This window comes from Panulirus ornatus, chromosome 6 (assembly GCF_036320965.1).
Source record: "Panulirus ornatus isolate Po-2019 chromosome 6, ASM3632096v1, whole genome shotgun sequence".
In the NCBI taxonomy this organism is placed as follows: Eukaryota; Metazoa; Arthropoda; class Malacostraca; order Decapoda; family Palinuridae; genus Panulirus; species Panulirus ornatus.
Window position 1 is genome coordinate 32,464,328 of NC_092229.1, and position 25,643 is coordinate 32,489,970.

Below are 25,643 nucleotides of genomic sequence, written 5' to 3' on the forward strand. Positions count from 1 at the left end.
TTTGAAGCTCTGTTGAATGTGTTTGATGACAGAGTGGCAGATATAGGGTGTTTTGGTCGAGGTGGTGTGCAAAGTGAGAGGGTTAAGGAAAATGATTTGGTAAACAGAGAAGAGTAGTAAAAGCTTTGCGGAAGATAAAAGCCGGCAAGGCAGCGGGTTTGGATGGTATTGCAGTGGAATTTATTAAAAAAGGGGGTGACTGTATTGTTGACTGGTTGGTAAGGTTATTTAATGTATGTATAATTCATGGTGAGGTGCCTGAGGATTGGCGGAATGCGTGCATAGTGCCATTGTACAAAGGCAAAGGGGAAAAAGGTGAGTGCTCATATTACAGAGGTATAAGTTTGTTGAGTATTCCTGGGAAATTATATGGGAGGGTACTGATTGAGAGGGTGAAGGCATGTACAGAGCATAAGATTGGGGAAGGGCAGTGTGGCTTCAGAAGTGGTAAAGGATGTGTGGACCAGGTGTTTGCTTTGAAGAATGTTTGTGAGAAATACTTAGAAAAGCAAATGAATTTGTATGTAGCATTTATGGATCTGGAGAAAGCATATGATAAGAGTTGATAGAGATGCTCTGTGGAAGGTATTAAGAATATATGGTGTGGGAGGCAAGTTGTTAGAAGCAGTGAAAAGTTTTTATCGAGGATGTAAGGCATGTGTACGTGTAGGAAGAGATGAAAGTGATTGGTTCACAGTGAATGTAGGTTTGCGGCAGGGGTGTGTGATGTCTCCATGGTTGTTTAATTTGTATATGGATGGGGTTGTTAGAGAGGTGAATGCAAGAGTTTTGGAAAGGGGGGCAAGTATGCAGTCTGTTGTGGATGAGAGAGCTTGGGAAGAGAGTCACTTGTTGTTCGCTGATGATACAGCACTGGTGGCTGATTCATGTGAGAAACTGCAGAAGCTGGTGACAGAGTTTGGTAAAGTGTGTGAAAGAAGAAAGTTAAGAGTTAAATGTGAATAAGAGCAAGGTTATTAGGTACATTAGGGTTGAGGGTCAAGTCAATTGGGAGGTAAGTTTGAATGGAGAAAAACTGGAGGAAGTAAAGTGTTTTAGGTATCTGGGAGTGGATCTGGCAGTGGATGGAACCATGGAAGCGGAAGTGAATCATAGGGTGGGGGAGGGGGCGAAAATTCTGGGAGCGTTGAAGAATGTGTGGAAGTCGAGAACTTTATCTCGGAAAGCAAAAATGGGTATGTCTGAAGGAATAGTGGTTCCAACAATGTTGTATGGTTGCGAGGCGTGGGCTATGGACAGAGTTGTGTGCAGAAGGGTGGATGTGCTGGAAATGAGATGTTTGAGGACAATATGTGGTGTGAGGTGGTTTGATCGAGTAAGTAATAAAAGGGTAAAGAGATGTGCGGTAATAAAAAGAGTGTGGTTGAGAGAGCAGAAGAGGGTGTTTTGAAATGGTTTGGTCAGATGGAGAGAATGAGTGAGGAGAGATTGACAAAGAGGATATATGTGTCAGAGGTGGAGGGAACGAGGAGAAGTGGGAGACCAAATTGGAGGCGGAAGGACGGAGTGAAAAAGATTTTGAGTGATCGGGGCCTGAACATGCAGGAGGGTGAAAGGCATGCAAGGAACAGAGTGAATTGGAACGATGTGGTATACCGGGGTCGACATGCTGTCAATGGATTGAACCAGGGCATGTGAATTGTCTGGGGTAAACCATGGAAAGTTCTGTGGGGCCTGGATGTGGAAAGGGAGCTGTGGTTCCGGTGCATTATTACATGACAGTTAGAGACTGAGTGTGAATGAATGTGGCCTTTGTTGTCTTCCTAGTGCTACCTCGCACACATGAGGGGGGAGGGGGTTGTTATTTCATGTGTGATGGGGTGGCGATGGGAATGAATAAGGGCAGACAGTATGAATTATGTACATGTGTATATATGTATATGTCTGTGTGTGTATATATATGTATATGTTGAGATGTATAGGTATGTATATTTGCGTGGGTGGACGTGTATGTATATATATGTGTATGTGGGTGGGTTGGGCCATTCTTTCATCTGTTTCCTTACACTACCTCGCTAACGCGGGAGACAGTGACAAAGCAAAATAAATAAATAAATAAAAAGTTGTAAGGCAATGCGATCTTTGAGTCGCACTGCTAAGAGTTCTGCCTCTTTGTTTTTGAGGTGAATGCCATCTTTGTTGTATAGATCCTCCCCTTATATGAATCTAAATAACTGATATTAGCATCCATACACAAGTGTTTCAGTCGCTCGTTTACACCTAGTGCTCTACTTAGGAATAGCTACCTACACTAAGTCATGGTGGAGCGCTAACTATAACAATGTTATCCAATCTATCTTTCAGGGTGCCAATTACCTCACCGTATTCTTCTATGATAACTTCTGAATTTGAATTCTCGTGAGAAACATCCTTACTCCTAACATTCACCACTAAACATGGCATTTTAGTAGATACTTTAATGCCTTTAACTTTTCATTTACTGTAGGAAATTGTGGTACTGGGGTAGATGTGGACTGTTCTCTTACCTCTCGAATTCCCCACCAACTGTTAACCTAGATTTCTTACCAACAAACCACCAATAATTATGGAACAGTCTTCACTCTTTTCTTGCAAGTCACTGAGTACTGCAAATTGATTGCTCGTGATTATGGCTGATGCAGGTGTGTGTGTGTGTGGGGGGGGGTTCCATGAGGAAGGAGGGGATTGGCTGGATGAATGGTTGGGATGTGACACAGACTTCGAGGAGGTTTTGGAATTTGGGCGAGGGAGGACCACAGTGGAGTTTTGTTGGGGTGAGAGGAGGTTGCAGGAAAGGGTAGCTGAGGGGTAGGAAGAACATGATGAGGTTTAGGATGGGCCGTGAGGGGATAGGTTGAGACAGGTATTAGGCATTGGACAGAGGAAGAGGACACTATGTAGGAAGGGTGCGAGCGAGGGAGAAGTGAACTAGGATAGTAGGGGGGGAAGTAGGTGCTGGGGGGAAGATAATGAGGGCAAGGTCACATAGTGCGATTTTCAAACTCTGTATCTCTTCCTTTTGTATTAATGTTACTTTCTGCAGTTAAGGATTTGAGCTCTGCCTTGATTTCAGTAACATCACTTTGTTCAAACTTGAGAGAGAGAGAGAGAGAGAGAGAGAGAGAGAGAGAGAGAGAGAGAGAGAGAGAGAGGAGAGAGAGAGAGAGAGAGAGAGAGAGAGAGAGAGAGAGAGAGAGAGAGAGAGAGAGAGAGAGAGTATAAATACACTGTATATATGCCTTACTATCCTGCTCCAGGAAACCTTTTTATCTTTATGAGGCATCTGCAGCACTCAGAAAGCTGGTCATATCCACCAATCAGGGCCACAGGGCATAAAGTGTTATAATGTACGAGAATCTATGTTCAAAGAGTGCAGGGCAACTGAGTAGCAAGTGTTTAGTGTCTTCTTTATGATGGCTGAATTGTGGGTGTGATGGGTCTTGAATACAATGAAACAGTGCTCTAAGTATTGTAGTGAAAGGTGATGTCCAAAGTGTAAGCGGGACAGTGTGACTTCTGTTTCTCTGAGAGTGTGGATTTTGATTGGTGTATGTCTGGTAAACTGAAGTTTGAGACTAAGCTGGGAGGTTAGCTGCTTAGTGCTTGTTGGGTTATTTCAGGATGTATGTGTTTTGTCAATGCTATAAATGTAGAGGGTTGGGGGATCTATGAGCATCAGTTACTGATATGTGAGGCCAGGGAAAGTTTCTTCCTTCTGCTTGTAAGCTGGAGGATAACTTCAGAGTAGTTTGGGTGGGAGAACTCTAGTGCTATTACACAGAAATGAGTGCCCATCAAACTTAGCTGGGACTGTTTAAGAAATATCTTAGTTTTGTTGTAAAGGTATTGAAGTCTGTGTTTCTTTTGCAGCAGTCAGTGACAGTTCTGAGTATACACTATTTTGTAAAATTTGAAGCTTTGTTAAATTTCTTATATTTACTTTATTTTTCATTATACTTTGTCACTGTCTCATGTTAGTGAGGTAGCACAAGGAAACAGACAAAACAATGGCCCAACCCACCCACATACACATGTAAATACATACATGCCCACACATGCACATATACATACCTATACATTTCAACATATACATACATATACATACACAGAAATATACATATAAACACATGTACATAATCATACTTGCTGCCTTCGTGCATTCCCATCGCCACCCTGCCACACATGAAATGACATCCCCCCCTCAGCCCGCTTGCGTGAGAGGTATTGCTAGGAAAAGACAACAAAGGCCACATTCATTCACACTCAGTCTCTAGCTGTCATGTGTAATGCACCAGAGCCACAGCTAACTTTCCATATCCAGGCCCCAAAAAGCAATCCATGGTTTACCTCAGACACTTAACGTGCCCTAGTTCAACCTACTGACAGCACCTCGACCCTGGTATACCACATCATTCCAATTCACTTATTCCTTGCACACCTTTCACCCTCTATGTTCAGGCCCCGATCGCCCAAAATCTTTTTCACTCCATCCTTCCACCTCCAATTTGGTCTCCCACCTCTTCTCGTTACTGCCACCTCTGATATATATATCCTCTTAGTCAATCTTTCCTCACTCATTCTCTCCATGTGACCAAACCATTGAAATACACTCTCTTCTAATCTCCCAACCAAACTCATTTTATTACCAAACATCTCTCTTACCCTTTCATTACTTACTCGATCAAACCACCTCACACCACATATTGCCCTCAAACATCTCATTTCCAATACATCCACCCTCCTCCGCACAACCCTATCTATACCCCATGCCTCGCAACCATATAACATTGTTGGAACCACTATTCCTTCAAACATACCCATTCTTGCTCTCCAAGATAATGTTCTGGCCTTCCACACATTCTTCAAAGCTCATAGAACCTTCACCATCTCCCCCACCCTGTGACTCACTTCTGCTCCCATAGTTCCATCTGCCGCTAAATCCACTCCCAGATATCTAAAACACTTCTTTTCCTCCAGTTTTTCTTCATTCAAACTTACCTCCCAATTGAATTGTCCCTCAATCCTATTGAACCCTATAACCTTGCTTGCATTAACATTTACTCTCAGCTTTCTTCTTTCACTCACTTTACCAAACTCAGTCACCAACTTCTGCAGTTTCTCAACCGAATCAGCCACCAGTGCTGTATCATCAGCGAACAACACCTGACTCACTTTCCAAGCCCTCTCATCCACAACAGACTGCATACTTGCCCCTCTCTCAAAAACTCTTGCATTCAACTCCCAACAACCCCATCCATATACAAATGAAACAACCATGGAGGCATCATGCACCCATGCCACAAGCTGACATTCACTGGGAACCAATCACTTTCCTCTCTTCCTACTTGTACATATGCCTTACATCCTTGAAAAAAATTTTCACTGATTCTTGCAACTTACCTCCCACACCATATACTCTTAAAACCTTCCACAGAGCATCTTTATCAACTCTATCATATGCCTTCTCCAGATCCATAAATGCTACATAAAAATCCATCTGTTTTTCTAAGTATTTCTCACATACATTCTTCAAAGCAAACACCTAATTCACACATCCTCTACCACTTCTGAAAACACAATCCTCTTCTCCAATCTGATGCTCTGTACATGCCTTGACCCTCTAAATTAATACCCTCCCATATAATTTCCCAAGAATACTCAACAAACTTATACCTCTGTAATTTGAACACACACCTTTATCCCCTTTGCCTTTGTACAATGGCACTATGCATGCATTCCACCAATCCTCAGGCACTTTACCATGAATCATACATACACTGAATATCCTCACCAACCAGTCAATAACAGTCACTCCCTTTTATAATAAATTCCACTGCAATACCATCCAAACTTGCTGCCTTGTTGTCTTTCACCTTACGCATAGCTTTCACTACCTCTTCTCTGTTTACCAAACCATTCTCCCTGACCCTCTCAATTCGCACACCACCTCTATCAAAACATCCTATATCTGCCATTCTATCATCAAACACATTCAACAAACCTTCAATATACTCACTCCATCTCCTTCTCACTTCACCACTACTTATCATTACCACCCCATTAGCCCCCTTCACCAATGTTCCCATTTGTTCTCTTGTTGTATGCACTTTATTTACCTCTTTACAAAATATTTTTTTCATTCTCCAGAAAACTGAACAATACTCTCTCACCCAAATTCTCATTTGCCCTCGTTTCACCTCTTGCACCTTTCTCTTGACCTCCTGCCACTTTCTTTTATACATCTCCCAGTCATCTGCACTATTTCCCTGCAAAAATCGTCCAAATGCCTCTCTCTTTCCTTTCACTGACAATCTTACTTCTTCATCCAACCACTCACTACCCTTTCTATTCTGCCCACCTCCCACCTTTCTCATGCCACAGGCATCTTTTGCACAAGCCATCACTGATTCCCTAAATTCATCCCATTCCTCCCCCACTCCCCTTGTCATTTGCTCTCACCTTTTTCCATTCTACACTCAATCTCTCTTGGTACTTCGTCACACAAGTCTCCTTTCCAAGCTCACTTACTCTCACCACTCTGTTCACCCCAACATTCTCTCTTCTTTTCTGAAAACCTCTACAAATCTTCATCTTTACCTCCACAAGATAATGATCAGACATCCCCCAGTTGCCCCTCTCAGCACATTATCATCCAAAAGTCTCTCTTTCACATGAATAAGAGCAAGGTCATTAGGTTCAGTAGGGTTGAGGATCAGAGCAAAGGAAGGAGTAGCACTACTCTTGAAGCAGAAGTTGTGGGAGTGTGTGATAGAGTGTAAGACAGTAAACTCTAGATTGATATGGGTGAAACTAAAAGTGCATGGAGAGAGAGGGATGATGATTGGTCATGAGAAGAAAGATCATGAGAGGCAAGTGTTTTGGGGGGAGCTGAGTGAGTGTGTTAGCAGCTTTGATGCACAAGAGCAGGTTACAATGATGGGTGATTTGAATGCAAAGGTGAGTATTGTAGCAGTTGAGGGTATAATTGGTGTACATAGGGTGTTTAGTGTTGTAAATGAAAATGGGGAAGAGCTTGTAGATTTGTGTGCTGTAAAAGGACTGGGGATTGGGAATACCTGGTTTAAAATGAGAGATATACATAAGTATTCGTATGTAAGTAGGAGAGATGTCCAGAGAGTGTAATTAGATTATGTGTTAATTGATAGGCGTGTGAAAGAGAGACTTTTGGATGTTAATGTGCGAGGGGCAACTGGAGGCATGTCTGATCATTATCTTGTGGAGGCGAAGGTGAAGATTTGTAGAAGTTTTCAGAAAAGAAGAGAGAATGTTGGGTTGAAGAGAGTGGTGAGAGTAAGTGAGCTTGGAAAGGAGACTTGTGTGAGAAAGTAACACGAAAGATTGAGTGCAGAATGGAAAAAGGTGAGAGTAAAGTATGTAAGGGGAGTCGAGGACGGATGGGATGTATTTTGGGAAGCAGTGATGGCTTGCGCAAAAGATGCTTTTGGCATGAGAAATGTGGGAGGTGGGCACCCAAATTCTCATTTGCCCTCTTTTCACCTCTTGCACCTTTCTCTTGACCTCCTGCCTCTTTCTTTTATACATCTCCCAGTCATCTACACTATGTCCCTGCAAAAATCGTCCAAATGCCTCTCTCTTCTCTTTCACTGGCAATCTTACTTCTTCATCCAACCACTCACTACCCTTTCTATTCTGCCCACCTCCCACCTTTCTCATGCCACAGGCATCTTTTGTGCAAGCCATCAGTGTTTCCCTAAATTCATCCCATTCCTCCCCCACTCCCCTTATGTCATTTGCTCTCACCTTTTTCCATTCTACACTCAATCTCTCCTGGTACTTCGTCACACAAGTCTCCTTTCCAAGCTCACTTACTCTCACCACTCTGTTCACCCCAACATTCTCTCTTCTCTTCTGAAAACCTCTACAAATCTTCACCTTTGCCTCCACAAGATAATGATCAGACATCCCCCCAGTTGCCCCTCTTAGCACATTAACATTCAAAAGTCTCTCTTTCATGTGAATAAGAGCAAGGTCATGAGGTTCAGTAGGGTTGAGGATCAGAGCAAAGGAAGGAGTAGCACTACTCTTGAAGCAGGAGTTGTGGGAGTATGTGATAGAGTGTAAGACAGTAAACTCTAGATTGATATGGGTGAAACTAAAAGTGCATGGAGAGAGATGGATGATGATTGGTCATGAGAGGAAAGATCATGAGAGGCAAGTGTTTTGGGAGGAGCTGAGTGAGTGTGTTAGCAGCTTTGATGCACAAGAGCAGGTTACAATGATGGGTGATTTGAATGCCAAGGTGAGTATTGTAGCAGTTGAGGGTATAATTGGTGTACATAAGGTGTTTAGTGTTGTAAATGGAAATGGTGGAGAGCTTGTAGATTTGTGTGCTGAAAAAGGACTGGGGATTGGGAATACCTGGTTTAAAAAGAGAGATATACATAAGTTTTCGTATGTAAGTAAGAGAGATGATCAGAGAGTGTTATTAGATTATGTGTTAATTGATAGGCATGTGAAAGAGAGACTTTTGGATGTTAATGTGCTGAGAGGGGCAACTGGAGGGATGTCTGATCATTATCTTGTGGAGGCGAAGGTGAAGATTTGTAGAAGTTTTCAGAAAAGAAGAGAGAATGTTGGGTTGAAGAGAGTGGTGAGAGTAAGTGAGCTTGGAAAGGAGACTTGTGTGAGAAAGTAACACGAAAGATTGAGTGCAGAATGGAAAAAGGTGAGAGTAAAGTATGTAAGGGGAGTGGAGGAGGGATGGGATGTATTTAGGGAAGCAGTGATGGCTTGCGCAAAAGATGCTTTTGGCATGAGAAATATGGGAGGTGGGCAGATTAGAAAGGGTAGTGAGTGGTGAGATGAAGAAGTGAGATTGTTAGTGACAGAGAAGAGAAAGGCGTTTGGATGATTTTTGAAGGAAGGAGTGCGAATTACTGGGAGATGTATGAAAGCAAGAGGCAGGTCAAGAGAAAGGTGCAAGAGGTGAAAATGAGGGCAAACGAGAGTTGGGGTGAGAGAGTATTGTTAAATTTTAGGGAGAATAAAAAGATATTTTGGAAGAAGGTAAATAAAGTGCGTAAGACAAGAGAACAAATGGTGAAGGGGGTAAATGGGGAGATAATACCAAGTAGTAAAGTGAGAACGAGATGGAGTGAGTATTATGAAGTTTTGTTTCATGTGTTTGATGATAGCTTGGCAGATATAGGGCGTCTTGGTCTAGGTGGTGTGCGAAGTGAGAGGGTCAGGTAGAATGGTTTGGTAAACAGAAGAGTGGTAGTGAAAGCTTTGCAGAAGATGAAAGCTGGCAAGGTGGCAGGATTGGATGGTATTGCAGTGGAATTTATTAAAAAATAGGGCAGGGTGACTGTGTGGTTAACTGGTTGGTAAGGATATTCAATGTAAGTATGGTGCATGGTGAAGTGCCTGAGGATTGGCAGAATGCATGCATAGTGCTATTGTACAAAAAGGCAAAGGGGATATAGGTGAGTATTCAAATTACAGAGGTATAAGTTTGTTGAATATTCCTGGGAAATTATATGGAACGGTATTGATTGAAAGGGTGAAGGCATGTACATAGAATCAGATTTGGGAAGAGCAGTGTGGTTTCAGAAGTGGTAGAGGATGTGTGGATCAGGTGTTTGCTTTGAAGAATGTATGTAAGAAATAAAGAGAGAAATAGATGGATGTGTGTTTATGGATCTGGAGAGGGCATATGATAGAGTTGATAGAGATGCTTTGTGGAAGGTATAAAGAGTATATGGTGTGAGAGGTAAGTTGCTAGAAGTAGTGAAAAGTTTTTTTTTTATCAAGGTTGTAAGGCATGTGTAAGAGTAGGAACAGAAAAAAGTGATTGGTTCCCAGTGAATGTCGGTTTGTGGCAGGGGTGCATGATGTCTCCAGGGTTGTTTAATTTCTTTATGGATGGGGTTGTTAGGGAGGTAAATACAAGGGTTTTGGAGAGAGGGGCAAGTATGCAGTCTGTTGAGGATGAGAGGGCTTGGGAAGTGTCAGTTGTTGTTTGCTGATGATACTGCAATGATGGCTGATCTGGGTGAGAAACTGCAGAAGATGGTGACTGAGTTTGATAAAGTGTGTGAAAGAAGAAAGCTGAGAGTAAATGTGAATAAGAGCAAGGTTATTGGGTTCAGTGGGATTGAGGGACAAGTTAATTGGGAGGTAAGTTTGAATGAAGAAAAACTGGAGAAGGTGAAGTGTTTTAGATAGCTGGTAGTGGATTTAGCAGTGGATGGAGCTATGGAAGCGGAAATGAGTCACAGGATGGGGGAGTAGGCAAAGGTTCTGGGAGCGTTAAAGAATGTGTGGAAGACGAGAACGTTATCTCGGAGAAGAAAAATGGGTATGTTTGCAGGAATAGTGGTCCAACAATGTTATATGGTTGCGAGGCGTGGGCTATAGATAGGTTTGTATGGAGGAGGATGGATGTGTTAGAAATGAAATGTTCGAGGACAGTATGTCGTGTGATGTGGCTTGATGAAGTAAGTAATGAAAGGGTAAGAGAGATGTGTGGTAATAAAACGAGTGTGGTTGAGAGAGCAGAAGAGGGTGTGTTGAAATGGTCTGGACATATGGAGAGAATGAGTGAGGAAAGATTGACAAAATGGATATATGTGTCAGAGGTGGAGAGAATGAGGAGAAGCGGGAGACCAAATTGGATGTGGAAGGATGGAGTGACAAAGATGTTGAGAGATCGGGATCGGGGTCTGAACATACAGGAGGGTGAAAGGCATGCAAGGAATATGGTAAATTGGAAATGATGTGATATACTGGGGTCGACATGCTGTCAATGGATTGAACCGGGGCATGTGAAGCTTCTGGGGTAAACCATGGAAAGTTCTAAGGGGCCTGGATTTGGAAAGGGAGCTATGGTTTCAGTGCATTACACATGACAGTTAGAGACTGAGTGTGAATGAATGTGGCCGTTGTTGTCTTTTCCTAGTGCTACCTCGTGCACGCAGGGGGAGGGGGTGCTGTTCCATGTGTGGCGGGGTGGCGACAAGAATGGATGAAGGCAGCAAGTATAAACATATACATGTGTAAATATGTATTTGTCTGTGTATATATATGAATGTATACACTGAAATGTATAGGTATGTATATGTCCATGTCTGGGCATTTATGTATATGCATGTGTATGTGGGTGGGTTGGGCCATTTCTTTTGTCTGTTTCCTTGCACTACTTCGCTAACATGGGAGACAGCAACTAAGGATAATGAATATAAAATAATGTTGAAATATATACATATGTATATGTGTGCGTGTGGGCATTTATGTATATACATGTGCATGTGGGTGGGTTTGGCCATTCTTTTTTCTGTTTCCTTGTGCTATCTCATTAACATGGGAGATGGCGATTAAGTATAATAAGAAAATCAAAGAAATAATAATAGCAATAACAACCATTATTATTTTTCTTTTTATCATAATCAATCACCGTCTCCCTCATCAGTGAGGTAGTGCAAGGAAACAGATGAGAAATGGCCCAACCCATCAAAATACATATATACATATATAAATGCCCATACATGCACATATACATTTCAACATATACATACATATACGTACACAGACATATACATATATACACATGTATATGTTCATACTTGCTGACTTCATTCATTCCTGTCACCACCCCGCCTCACATGAAATAGCCTTCCTTTGATCCTCCAGCATGGTAGCACCAGGAAAAGACAAAAAAGCCCACATTTGTTCACGCTTAGTCACAAGTTGTTATGTGTAATGCACCAAAACCACAGCTCCCTTTCCACATCCACGCCCCACAGACCTGTCCATGGTTTATGCCAGAAGCTTCACATGCCCTGGTTCAATTCATTGATAGCACATCGACCCCGGTATACCACATCATTCGAATTCACTTTTCCTTGCATGCCTTTCATCCTCCTCCATGATCAGGCCTTGATTGCTCAAAATCTTTTTCACTCCATCCTTCCACCTCCAATTTGGTTTCCCAGTTCTCCTTGTTCTCTCCACCTCTGACACATATATCCTTTTTGTTAATCTTTCCTCACTCATTCTCTCCGTATGTCCAAACCATTTCAACACACCCTCTTCTGCTCTCTCAACCACACTTGTTTTATTACCACACATCTCTCTTGCCCTTTCATTACTTACTTCATCAAGCCACCTCACACCAAATACTGTCCTCAAATATTTCATTTCCAACACATCCATCCTCCTCTGCACAACCCTATCTATAGCACATACCTTGCAAGCATATAACGTTGTTGGAACCACTTTTCCTTCAAACATACCCATTTTTTGCTCTCCGAGATAATGTTCTCACGTTCCATACATTCTTCAATGCTCCCAAGAATCTTTGTCCCTCCCCATCCTGTGACTCACTTTCACTTCTATGGTTCCTTCCACGGCAAAATCTTCTCCCAAATATCTAAAACACTTCACTTCCTCCAGTTTTTCTTCATTTAAACTTACCTCCAAATCAAGTTGTCCCTCAACCCTACTGAACATAATAACCTTGCTCTTATTCACATTCACTCTCAACTTTCTTCTTTCACACACTTTACCAAACTAAGTCACCAACTTCTGCAGTTTCTTACCCGAATCAAACACCAGCGCTGTATCATTAACAAACAATAACTGACTCACTTCCCAAGCCCTCTCATCCAGAAAAGACTGCATATTTGCTCCTCTCTCCAAAACTCTTGCATTCACCTCCCTAAGCACCCCACCCAGAAACAAATCAAACACCCATGGAGACATCATGCACCCCTGCCGCAAACTGACATTCAATGGGTATCAATCACTTCTTTTGTTCCTACTCGTACACATGCCTTACATCCTTGGTAAAAACTTTTCACTGCTTCTAGCAACTTACCTCCCTACCATATACTCTTAAAACCTTAAACAAAGCATCTCTACCAACCCTATCATATGCCTTCTCCGGATCCATAAATACTACATACAAATACATCTGTTTTTCTAAGTATTTCTCACGTACATTATTCAGAGCAAACACCTGATCCACACATCCTCTACCACTTCTGAGACCACACTGCTCTTCCCCAACCTGATGCTTTGTATATGCCTTCACCCTCTCAATCAATACCCTCCCATATAATTTCCCAGGAATACTCAACAAACTTATGTCTCTGTAACTTGAACACTCACTTTTATCCCCTTTGCCTTTGTACAATAGCACTATGCATGCATTATGCCAATCTCAAGCACTTCATAATGATCCATACATACACTGAATATCCTTACCAACCAATCAAGTACACAGTCACCCTCTTTTTTTAATAAATTCCACTGCAATACCATGCAAACCCTCTGCTTTGTTGGCTTTCATCTTCCGCAAAGCTTTCACTACATCTTCTCTATTTACCAAGCTCTTCCCCCTGATCCTCTCACTTCATACAGCACCCTGACCAAAAACACTATATCTACTACTGTATCATGAAACACATTTGAAAAACTTTCAAAATACTCACTCCATCTCCTTTTCAATTCATCACTACTTCTTATTACCTCCCCATTTGCCCCTTCACCTATGTTCTCATTTGTTCTCTTGTTTTACACACTTTATTTACCTCCTTCCAAAACAACTTTTTATTTTCCCTAAAATCTAATGATACTCTCTCACCCCAACTCTCATTTGCCCTCTTTTTCATCTCTTGCACCTTTCTCTTGACCTTCTGCCGCTTTCTTTTATACATCTCCCAGTCACTTGCACTACTTCCCTGCAAAAATCGTCCAAACACCTCTCTCTCTTCTCTTTCACTGACAATCTTACTTCTTCATCTCACCACTCACTACCCTTTCTAATCTGCCCACCTCCCACCTTTCTCATGCCAAAAGCATCTTTTGTGCAAGCCATCAGGGCTTCCATAAATACACCCAATTCCTCCCACACTCCCCTTACATCATTTGCTCTCACCTTATGCCATTCTACACTCAATCTCTCCTGGTACTTCCTCATACAAGTCTCCTTTCCAAGCTCACTTACTGTCAATACTCTCTTCTCCCCAACATTCTTTCTTCTTTCCTGAAAACCTCTACAAATCTTCACCTTTGCCTCCACAAGATAGTGATCAGACATCCCTCCAGCTGCCCCTATCAGCATATCAACATCCAAAAGTCTCTCTTTTACATGCCCATCAATTAAAACATAATCCAATAATGCCCTCTGGCCATCTCTCCTACTCACATATGCATACTTATGTTTTTTTTTTTTTTTTTTTTTTTTATACTTTGTCGCTGTCTCCCGCGTTTGCGAGGTAGCGCAAGGAAACAGACGAAAGAAATGGCCCAACCCCCCCCCCCATACACATGTACATACACACGTCCACACACGCAAATATACATACCTACACAGCTTTCCATGGTTTACCCCAGACGCTTCACATGCCTTGCTTCAATCCACTGACAGCATGTCAACCCCTGTATACCACATGACTCCAATTCACTCTATTTCTTGCCCTCCTTTCACCCTCCTGCATGTTCAGGCCCCGATCACACAAAATCTTTTTCACTCCATCTTTCCACCTCCAATTTGGTCTCCCTCTTCTCCTCGTTCCCTCCACCTCCGACACATATATCCTCTTGGTCAATCTCTCCTCACTCATTCTCTCCATGTGCCCAAACCATTTCAAAACACCCTCTTCTGCTCTCTCAACCACGCTCTTTTTATTTCCACACATCTCTCTTACCCTTACGTTACTTACTCGATCAAACCACCTCACACCACACATTGTCCTCAAACATCTCATTTCCAGCACATCCATCCTCCTGCGCACATCTCTATCCATAGCCCACGCCTCGCAACCATACAACATTGTTGGAACCACTATTCCCTCAAACATACCCATTTTTGCTTTCCGAGATAGTGTTCTCGACTTCCACACATTTTTCAAGGCTCCCAAAATTTTCGCCCCCTCCCCCACCCTATGATCCACTTCCGCTTCCATGGTTCCATCCGCTGACAGATCCACTCCCAGATATCTAAAACACTTCACTTCCTCCAGTTTTTCTCCATTCAAACTCACCTCCCAATTGACTTGACCCTCACCCCTACTGTACCTAATAACCTTGCTCTTATTCACATTTACTCTCAACTTTCTTCTTCCACACACTTTACCAAACTCAGTCACCAGCTTCTGCAGTTTCTCACATGAATCAGCCACCAGCGCTGTATCATCAGCGAACAACAACTGACTTATGTATATCTCTCTTTTTAAACCAAGTATTCCCAATCACCCGTCCTTTTTTAGAACACAAATCCACAAGCTCTTCATCATTTCCATTTACAACACCAAACACCCCATGTACACCAATTATACCCACAACTACCAGATTACTTACCTTTGCATTGAAATTACCCATCACTATAACCTGGTCCCATGCATCGAAACTGCCAACACACTCTCTCAGCTACTCTCAAATCATTTGCCTCTCATGATCTTTCTTCTCATGACAAGGTGCATATGCACTAATAACCACCTATCTCTCTCCATCCACTTTCAGGTTTACCCATATCAATCTAGAAGTTACTTTCTTACACTCTATCACATACTCCCACAACTCTTGCTTCAGGAGGAGTGCTACTCCTTCCTTTGCTCCTGTCCTCTCACCGACCCCTGACTTTACTCCCAAGACATTCCCAAACCACTCTTCCTCTTTACCCTTGAGCTTTGTTTTACTCAGAGCCAAAACATCCAGGTTCCTTTCCTCAATCATACTACCTATCTCTCCTTTTTTCTCATCTTGGTTACATCCACAAACATTTAGACACCCCAATCTGAACCACAGATGAGGATGAGCACTCCCCACACGTATGTATGTGTATATATATATATATGTACTGTATATATATGCATATGTGAGCAGATATGCAGACATGGCCTTTGTTTGTCTGTTTCTTGGAACTACCTCACTAATGCAGGAAACGGCAATCAAGTTCTAGAAAAATTATAATATGAAGAGTGATAATTTACAAAAGAAGAAAACTTTGGGATAAAGTTCGTGAACATAACAACTACTTACTGTTCTGAATAATGTAACTATACCTTAGAATCTCTGACATCACCTTCAGCCTTCTCTGTACATTCACCTCCAATCACAGTTGATATTTTGTAAGCCTTTCCAGAAGGATGAGCCACCTTTATCTGTTGTAAATAATTGGAGAGGTTACTTAGATATTTACATATTCATTCTTAAACAGAATGTGTACTCTGGAAGATCAAAATCTTTTTCTCTATCATAGACAGAGTCTGTGGGCATCTGAGAAAGCAATTGCTCAATGGGGAGTTAAAACAGTGCTTCATTCACAAGAATATGGTGTCTCAAACAGGATTCATGGTCTTTAATCACCACAATACTTACAAGGCCAGCACATGATCTTTTATGGAGACCAACAAACACCAAAAGTGAGCTGCTTGTGTGGTCCCACCACTAGCTAGACCACACAATACTCGGCAAGCTGTTGCATGACACGATTACTGTGTGGCCAATGGCAATTCAAGGGTGGGCTGTTTTGATAACTGTTTCTTTCCCTACACTTAGAAGGTCACGACCCTCTTAAGTCTTTCTCAATAACTATGCCTGGCACATTTCAAAAGACAGGTTTTTCACTTCCTCCAAAATTCTTAAATACTTTCCCTTGCTCTTCTATTTCCCTCTCATTAACCTCTCTACATATTAATTAAGGTCTGGCTTAGATGTGGACTTTTGTCCCTGACTGGTACCTCGAATATGAAAAAAATTATCATTCAAGAAGACTAAAAGTATATAACCTACCTAAGCCTATGAAGTCATAATACAGAGGTCAAATAGTGCTAATTAACCTGCTAAGACAATATCTCACTGATCACTGAGCCTTGGGGTGTTATTACCAACTCTCAAGAAGTTTTGTTTTAAAAGGAAAGATGGGAAGCAAGAAAACTGAAAATATATGGATGTTCAAACATTCTCCCTACAGTAGAAAAATGGTTGTCCATTCATGAGAACTTATAATTTTCACCTAAAGACAAATCCTATGAAAATCTAAAAGTACATTTATATGAAAGTGGAGAGTTTGAGAAAAACCTGTGAAAAAGTCAAAGTATTTACCCTCGATGGGAATCTGGTCCTAGCCATAAATTCTCTTATAAAGGTGATATACCCATGGCCATACCTAAACTGAAATACTTTTGAATAAAGATGTTTGTTGAATGCCAAACCCTCCTCTTGCCATTCTACCTTAATTCAACCAAGTTAGAAAGAAGCAATTTCCTGATCTAACAGTGAGTGTTCCTTGCTAATAAGGGCTTAGAAGGAGCCTGGATGAAAAAACATAATTTTCTGAGACTAAGGGATTCTTTAGTCCTAACTGGGCATGAAGGATGATATTCCAATGTGGAAATTTTCCATTTCATAAGAAAATTTATTCATAAATTTCATTAAATCACTTCCTGGCAAAAAACCTTAGGCTTTGATTAACTGTTACCCCCACCCCCCAATTTTTTTTTTCTTTTGTACAAGTATACAACCTGTCCAAACATCCATAATCCAAATGCCTGTACATTCAAAATTGCTGCCAAAATGATGCATGAATTTCCAAAGTCTTAATTTGAGGAGGTAGTGTTCTGTATCTTTTTCATTCAAATAATTTCTGTGGTTTCTGCCCCTGTTCTGCCCTGATAATGGTGTCCAATATGCATCCAGCCCCAGTAATTCTATCTATCTATCTATATATCTGATGCCTGTTCCAAATGGAACTCCCTCAAGGGGGTGGCCATGGCAATAGAGTCTCCATAACAAGTGAACTCCAGTGCCAGCGGCCGAGGGCAACTCTAGCGCAGTGTCTGCGGAGGCTCTTACTGATTTGTTCCTACTGACTACTACCTAATGTGTCTATCTAAAGCTACTACCTACTACTTCTACCTAATACTTTTTTCCAATGCTCCTACCTAAATGTTCCTACCTACTATTTCTATATACTTTTTTTTTTTTTTTTTTTTGCTTTGTCGCTGTCTCCCGCGTTTGCGAGGTAGCGCAAGGAAACAGACGAAAGAAATGGCCCAACCCACCCCCATACACATGTATATACATACACGTCCACACACGCAAATATACATACCTACACAGCTTTCCATTGTTTACCCCAGATGCTTCACATGCCGTGATTCAATCCACTGACAGCACGTCAACCCCGGTATACCACATCGCTCCAATTCACTCTATTCCTTGCCCTCCTTTCACCCTCCTGCATGTTCAGGCCCCGATCACACAAAATCTTTTTCACTCCATCTTTCCACCTCCAATTTGGTCTCCCTCTTCTCCTCGTTCCCTCCACCTCCAACACATATATCCTCTTGGTCAATCTTTCCTCACTCATTCTCTCCATGTGCCCAAACCATTTCAAAACACCCTCTTCTGCTCTCTCAACCACGCTCTTTTTATTTCCACACATCTCTCTTACCCTTACGTTACTTACTCGATCAAACCACCTCACACCACACATTGTCCTCAAACATCTCATTTCCAGCACATCCATCCTCCTGCGCACAACTCTATCTATAGCCCACGCCTCGCAACCATACAACATTGTTGGAACCACTATTCCTTCAAACATACCCATTTTTGCTTTCCGAGATAATGTTCTCGACTTCCACACATTCTTCAAGGCTCCCAGAATTTTCGCCCCCTCCCCCACCCTATGATCCACTTCCACTTCCATGGTTCCATCCGCTGCCAGATCCACTCCCAGATATCTAAAACACTTCACTTCCTCCAGTTTTTCTCCATTCAAACTCACCTCCCAATTGACTTGACCCTCAACCCTACTGTACCTAATAACCTTGCTCTTATTCACATTTACTCTTAACTCTTCTATCTATTGCTCCTACTATTTCGCCACATAGTTCTCACCACAGGAAAATCTAAAGTTACAAAGAATGAGCTGTGTGAGTTAAGTGTTGTCAAGTTCTATGTGAATCCAGGAGAGACTGTATATTTATAGACAAAACGTCATTAGTCCATATGTGGGTAAGGCAGAAAGGAAAGACAACTACCTGGGTCAGAGGAGTGCAACTTGACAACCACTGAGGTGCTGGCTCACCCACAACCATCACTAAACCTCCCCAATACCCAGGTGGGTAGGACTGGGAATATACCTCCCTGGTCTTTGGCTGCCACCAATACTTCATCTCCTTAATATCTAAACAAAGAATTTGAACAAATCTACTGGTCCAGACAATATCTTCTTTAGAAAACTGAAAGAAGCCAGCAGGCAATTAGCTTTTCAGTTCACCAATATAATCAACAAATCATTGCAGAAAGGGAAAGTTCCTAACAACTGGAAGTTAGTTAATGTAATATCAAATCCCAAATTTGGTGACAGGATATATACTTCAAGCTACCAACCCTATCAGCTTCACTTCAAATCTAGGTAAAGTATTAGAAATAATAATTAGCAATAAACTATTAAATTCCTAGTTGAAATTAGATTCATGACAGACCATCAACATGGTTCATTGAATCAAAGATCATGTTTACCAAATCTGACTGAATATTTTAGTCAAGAATGAAACAAATGGGACTCCAAAATACACTCTCATGTACTCGAACTTTCATAAAACCTTCAGTACGGTAGCATATAAAGATTGCTAAATGGAATCAAAGCTCAAAGCATAAGACATTGAATTCTCTCAGAAAGCAAAGAATAGTGTTAAACAGGGAAGTATCTGATTGGTTTCATGTGTCCAGTGGAATTCCAAAATGCTTAGTCCTAGGACTCATACCTTTCATTGTCTATATCAATGACCTACAGAGAGGACTCACTACCAGAATTGCAAAATTTACCAACAACACTAAACTTGAAAACATAATCAACTCATAGGATGATTACCAGGAGATTCAAAGGAATTTAGATAAACCAGCTGAGTGGACATGGCAATATAGGCAAATGCACAGTTTTGCACTTTGGTGTCAAAAATATATATATCATGAGTACATATACTTGATAAACTTCTACAAGAAGATAAAGATGAAAGGAATGGTAATAAGTGGTTTAGATAAAGAACTGCTGTGGGTTACTCGAGTGTTCTGAGGTAGGAGTGGTCTATGTGAAGGCTGGTTAGCCTGCCCAGAGTCAGTTGGTGGCAACCTGGAATGACCCCTCTTGGTATGATGAGAAGACTTCCTCGGTAGCACTATATGTTTTACAACCTCCAGCCTGTTTCAACATTCATGATAAATATGTAGCAAAGTTGTGAATGGAAAAGCCAATGATGCTGTTACAGAGTGGCAAAAAAGTTAAATAAAATGAGAAGACAAATGCAAGTATCAATGTTGCTGACTGATAGAAGCCAAGGCACATGAGGTATTCAACACTTTCACATTCATTCCAGAGCAGAAGAGGGATATCAAGCAGGTGCTCACAGCATTCAAGGATTACTGCCAGCCCCTATGAAATACTGCTTTTGAGAAGTATAGGTTCTATCTAAATGGACACGCACCTTATGAATCTTTTGAGCACTATGTTTCTGCAATTCGAAATCTTGCCCTCAACTGTGATTTTGAGAATATCATACCAAATCATGTTTTAATGGGCCACACTATGTTTGATATAAGTGATAATAAGGTCCATGATCATTTGCTTGAGGAAAACAATATTTCACCTGATCTTACCCTAAAGATATGCCAAGCCAGTGAACTAATAAACATGCAAAAATTAGGTGGCAGTGTATATTCATTTGCATGTGAAGAGGAGCAGTCAAGAAATACAGTCAAGTTTGCAGAAATGGGGTGGATCTCTGACAGTAGATATTGAGGAAGAGACTACAGAAAGCAACAGGAGTTTTGTCAGACTTGAGGCAAAGTGAGTTTGAGGTGCAAAGCATGGAACTACTTCATGATAAATAGCCAAGAGTTGAAAGAAAACAAGTTCACATCTTGGGACACCTGGAGTTAATGCAATGGTTAACACATATATACTGCAAGACTCAGAACTGGAAGTCTACACTGTAAGGATGGCATTAAATGCTTATCTTAAAGCAGAGCAAACTGTTACCTTGAAAATGAGAAACGAAGTTCAAGATTAGATTACAGAATGATGGTGGAACAGATTGCAATGCAGTATTCATTCATGTATATAGGTGACAACCAGCTGGAAAGGGTTCAGCTGTCTAGCACAGTTTTCTATAGAAATGGACAGAAAGGCAACCTTTCAATGGGAGAATTGAAGATCATGGTGTCATGGGCATCAGATCATTCAACCTAGATTGTGAAACTTCCTAGAGGTAAACAGTGTCTTTTGGTTTGTTAAAAATGAAGGGTAATGATATGCTGAACCTGCAGTAAGAGAACTGTAAAGCCAATATCCATACAACATAAGTGTCATGTTAAGCCAATACTAAAGGTACATGACTGCAACATTACCCACAGGAGTTTGACAGATCAGAGGGCAAGTTGACTATACTTTTTAAAATTTGAGTCAGTGAATCAGGGCCTCCAGTAAAACAAGCACCACATTCAAGTACCAGAGGCTACATGTTCTCAAATGATAAAGGAGCTAGATCATTTGGAATAACTGGGAATCATTTCTAAAGCTGAATTGCCAGGAGACTGGGTGTCATAAATGGTTGTAGTGCAAAAGAATAATGGAAAGCTGAGGATTTCTCTTGAGTCAAGAGCTCTGAATAAGGCACCATCAGAAGAGAGCACTACCCATCACCAGTTATTGAGGACACTGTCACATGATTATAGAGAGCAATGTCTTCCCAGTTCTGGGAGTAATGCATTTTTCTTTGACAACTACAAGAGCAGAACTTCAACCTGACTATATTCAGTACCACCTTCTGTAGATACAGATGGTTCTGGATGCCATTTGGGATTGGTTCTGCATTGAAGACTTCAAACATCACATTCATTAGCTAAAAGAAGGTTTACCAAGAGCTGAAGTTAAAGCTAATGATTTCACTGTTTGGCTGTGGTAGGATTGAAGAGGAAAAATTGAAGACCATTATAAGAAACTGCACCAGTTTTTATGGAATTAGAGGAAGGCAATGTGGCTCTAGGAGTGGACAGACCTCAGCTCAGGCTAAGAGAATACCCTTTACTGGTCATACAGTAATGCCACAGGGAGTTAAGCCTGCATTATAGAAAGTTAAAGCCTTGAGGGAGATGCCTGTTTTGACTGCTGTATTTCTTTGGAATTATTCAGTGCTAGTCCAAACTTTTGCCTGAGCTGGCAAACATGACCCAACCTCTGAGGAAAATTACAAAAAATTATACTATACACATGCAGCAATAGGCTCAACAGCAGTCATTTAAAGATGCTAAGAGAGCTGTTTTAGTGGCACCCATTTTCAGTGCTACAGTATGATGGATGAGGTTACTGTGAAGTGTGATTCATTATAAACAGGACAAGGCACTGCACTCATCAAGTATGGTCAGGTCATCTCACTTGTATCTTGTATGCTTGTAAACGCTTCCACCAGTATTTGTTAGGATGCAAATTAGTCAAAGAATAGACAGATCATCAACCTTCAGAATCCATGTTCAAGAAGCTCGTGGAAGCTTCACCTGCATGACTACAAAGGAAGCTACTGTGTCATCCAGGTTACAGTTCAGATGATATATATATTAATGAATAAAATTTGGCTTTTTGAGATACTCTTACTCATGCATATTTGCCTACTTATGTGGAAAACATGACTACAGGTAACATGCTTTACACAGTGGAGAACCAAGCCACTCTAATGGTGAATGAAAAAAGGATTCAGGAAACCTGAAGACGTACAGAATAGTGTGAAACCTTGCAAGAGCTGCACAAAGTGATAAAGTTAGGATGGTCTGACACAAAAACTTCAATTCTGGCTGTGGTGCATCCATTCTTTAACTAACAAGGCAAACTGTAAACAGACAATGAATTAATCTTTAAAGGGAACTAGCAAGTGGTGCCAGTCTCTTTTGCAAGGAATTGCTGGACATTGCACATGAGGGTCATACTGTGTTAGAGGGTTATCTGTGTTGTTTGAGAGAGGCACCCTTCTAGCTGGAAATGTCAGAAGATCTTAAAATACTTGTCAACCTCTGAGACATTTGTTTAATGAAAAGAGAAAGCCTAAGTATGGAACATCTTTGAAACCATAATTTTGCTCCTCAATCCTGGTCTTAGGTGAGGGCTGACATTTGTCATTTTGCCAGTCATGATCTACTGTTTGCTGTAGACTACTACTGTACAGTAACTATACATATGTAGCCTAACTATGGAGCCTCATATCAAAGAGAGTGATCCAAGTGATTCAGGTCATCTATACATGAAGTACCACACCCTAGTGTCTGATAATGGACTACAGTTCAGCATGGTAGATTTTCAAGCCTTCCTGAAAAAATGGCTGTTTAAGCACATCACCTCTATTCCTAAACATATGTAGTTTAATGGGAAAGTCAAAGATTTTGTGAAAACAATGAAGATTCTGCTTACAAAAGTGCAATTTGTCCTGTCAAGTAGAGGTCGTGGCATTCTTAAACAAGTGAGGATATGCGTTCAAGCTCAGCACGTCATGAGTCACTAGTGTAAGACAGTCACGCCATATACTTTAACTTTGCCATAACCATACCACTCCACAGAGCAACACATTTCTGAATATGGTTAGAAAGAAAGCTAAACAGGCATACAATTGTGACTGAGGTTCATATTCACTAGTTCCTACTCTCCAGGCAATACAATATGCACACAACTTCCTGGCAGTCAACAGTGGATGCCAGGAGTATGCCTAGAGGAATTCTCACCTCAAATATCTGTGGGTAAAGTCAGTGATCAGATATACTAGAAGAACTGTCATCAACTTCTACATATGAGAGATACTATGTTAGGAGAGCAGATGGTATGGATCAATGAAAAGTGGAGACTGCAGGGTTTCACTGGGAACTGTACTAGACTGATGAGATCGAGCCAGTAGCCCCTTGAGAGCAGAGTCATATGAACCATCAATGCAACCAACATGCCAAACAAAGGAGACCAGCAAACCTGATGCCATGTCTCCTGACAGTCCTATATTGTAACCAGGTCCATTGCACTGGTCTGAGGATCAAAAAACACCAATACTTTATCTAGTAGATGATCAAACTGAGGTTCATCCTATAATTTTGTATGTGTAGCCTGTATCTGCACTGTATTTTATTGTAATTCTTGGCTGTTATAATGAGAGTGCTTTAATTTCAATGAGTTTTGATTTGGAATTTCTACAGTATCAAATTGCAAAAATTTTATATAATTGTTTTACTGAAGATCAATGCATGTATTTTAATTATTTTCATTATTTCTGTAGCTCGCTCTACTGTTATGTATATATTCGCTTTTTATGTATATACATGTGTATGTGGGTGGGTTGGGCTGTTCCTCATCTGTTTCCTTGTGCCACCTCGCTAATGCAGGGCACAACGGTTAAGTATAATAGATAAAAATATATTCATATTGAAGAAAGGGATGTATCAAGTGGTTTACAGAGCTGTGGTGGTCTAATTTAGTGTTCCAGGTCAGTGTCTATGTGAAGGCCAGTCAGTCCACCCAGAGTCAGTTGCAGTTCACTCGCCAGCTCACACACACAAGCATTTTCACTCTAGTTGTATTAATATCTCCTCAAGTATTTCAGTACAGTGTACCTGAGCTTTATATTGCCTCCTTACTTGACCTATCATCACAAGACCTTGGAGTGATAATGAATAATGAGCTTATATATGGTAAACAATGCCTAGTTGCATACTATTCAGCTGACAGGATGTTAGGTTTCATGGCTAGAAATGTAAACAACACAACAATGGATACCATAAATACCTTTTATAATGCTCTGGCTAGACTTCATTTGGAGTAGGCTACACCATTTAGTTCTGATCCCTAAACCTGATCAATTCAAAGTAGAGCAACCAAACTAATCCCTTCACTCTGAAGTAAACTTTATGTGGAAAGATATATTGTTCTCTCTGAAAAGGCAGACTCTGGGGAAACCCAATAGAAAATTTCAAAATACCAAATAATTTTGAGAGCACATCATAGAAAAATCCATCACCTCAGACAGAGGCTCAATGACCAGAAATAAATGGTATGTTGATAAAAGGATGGAGATATTATAGCAATGTAGATAATAGTTTTCACATATAACATGGTGAAGTACTGGAATGAACTACCTCCCAAAGTAGTAAATACAGACTACAAGTACCTTCAAATGAAAGCTGGATAAATGCTTCACTTAGATCTGGTAGCAGTATGGAAGCCAGATTATCTGTTTTGTTGTTTTCCAAAGTCCATCCATGAAATGGATGTTGTCAAACTTACAGGAAACTTTTTTTCAATCCACTGTTTCCTGTAAAATTTCCATGACAGTATCTTACCCTTATACTGCATAGTATTATTTTCTTATCTTTCTCCTGCTGGCGGTTCAGCAAGAAGGATAGGTCGGTGTGGAGATACCTTCTGCTTTGCTATCCTGTTTTTACTACTACACAGAGGTCCCTTGCCAACCACAGTTTTGAGCATATGTACTTCAAATAATGTATACAATTTTACCAACCATGACATCAAGTTCTGAATATCCACAGTTTATCTATCTATATCTCTGACACTTGTTCCCAACTGGAACTCCCTCAAGGTGGCTATGGCATATGAGTTCCCATAA

At 41.0% G+C, this 25,643-nt stretch overlaps 1 protein-coding gene across 1 annotated transcript in view; it reads right to left on the minus strand.

Moving 5' to 3' along the window:
• Positions 1-25,643, minus strand: part of LOC139749147 (NHL repeat-containing protein 2) — a 432,672-nt gene that overhangs the window by 107,882 nt on the left and 299,147 nt on the right. Inside the window, exon 10 of the mRNA XM_071662783.1 lies at positions 16,050-16,148. Within this exon, the coding sequence (XP_071518884.1) occupies positions 16,050-16,148 (99 nt within the window). The remainder of the gene's footprint in view (positions 1-16,049; positions 16,149-25,643) is intronic.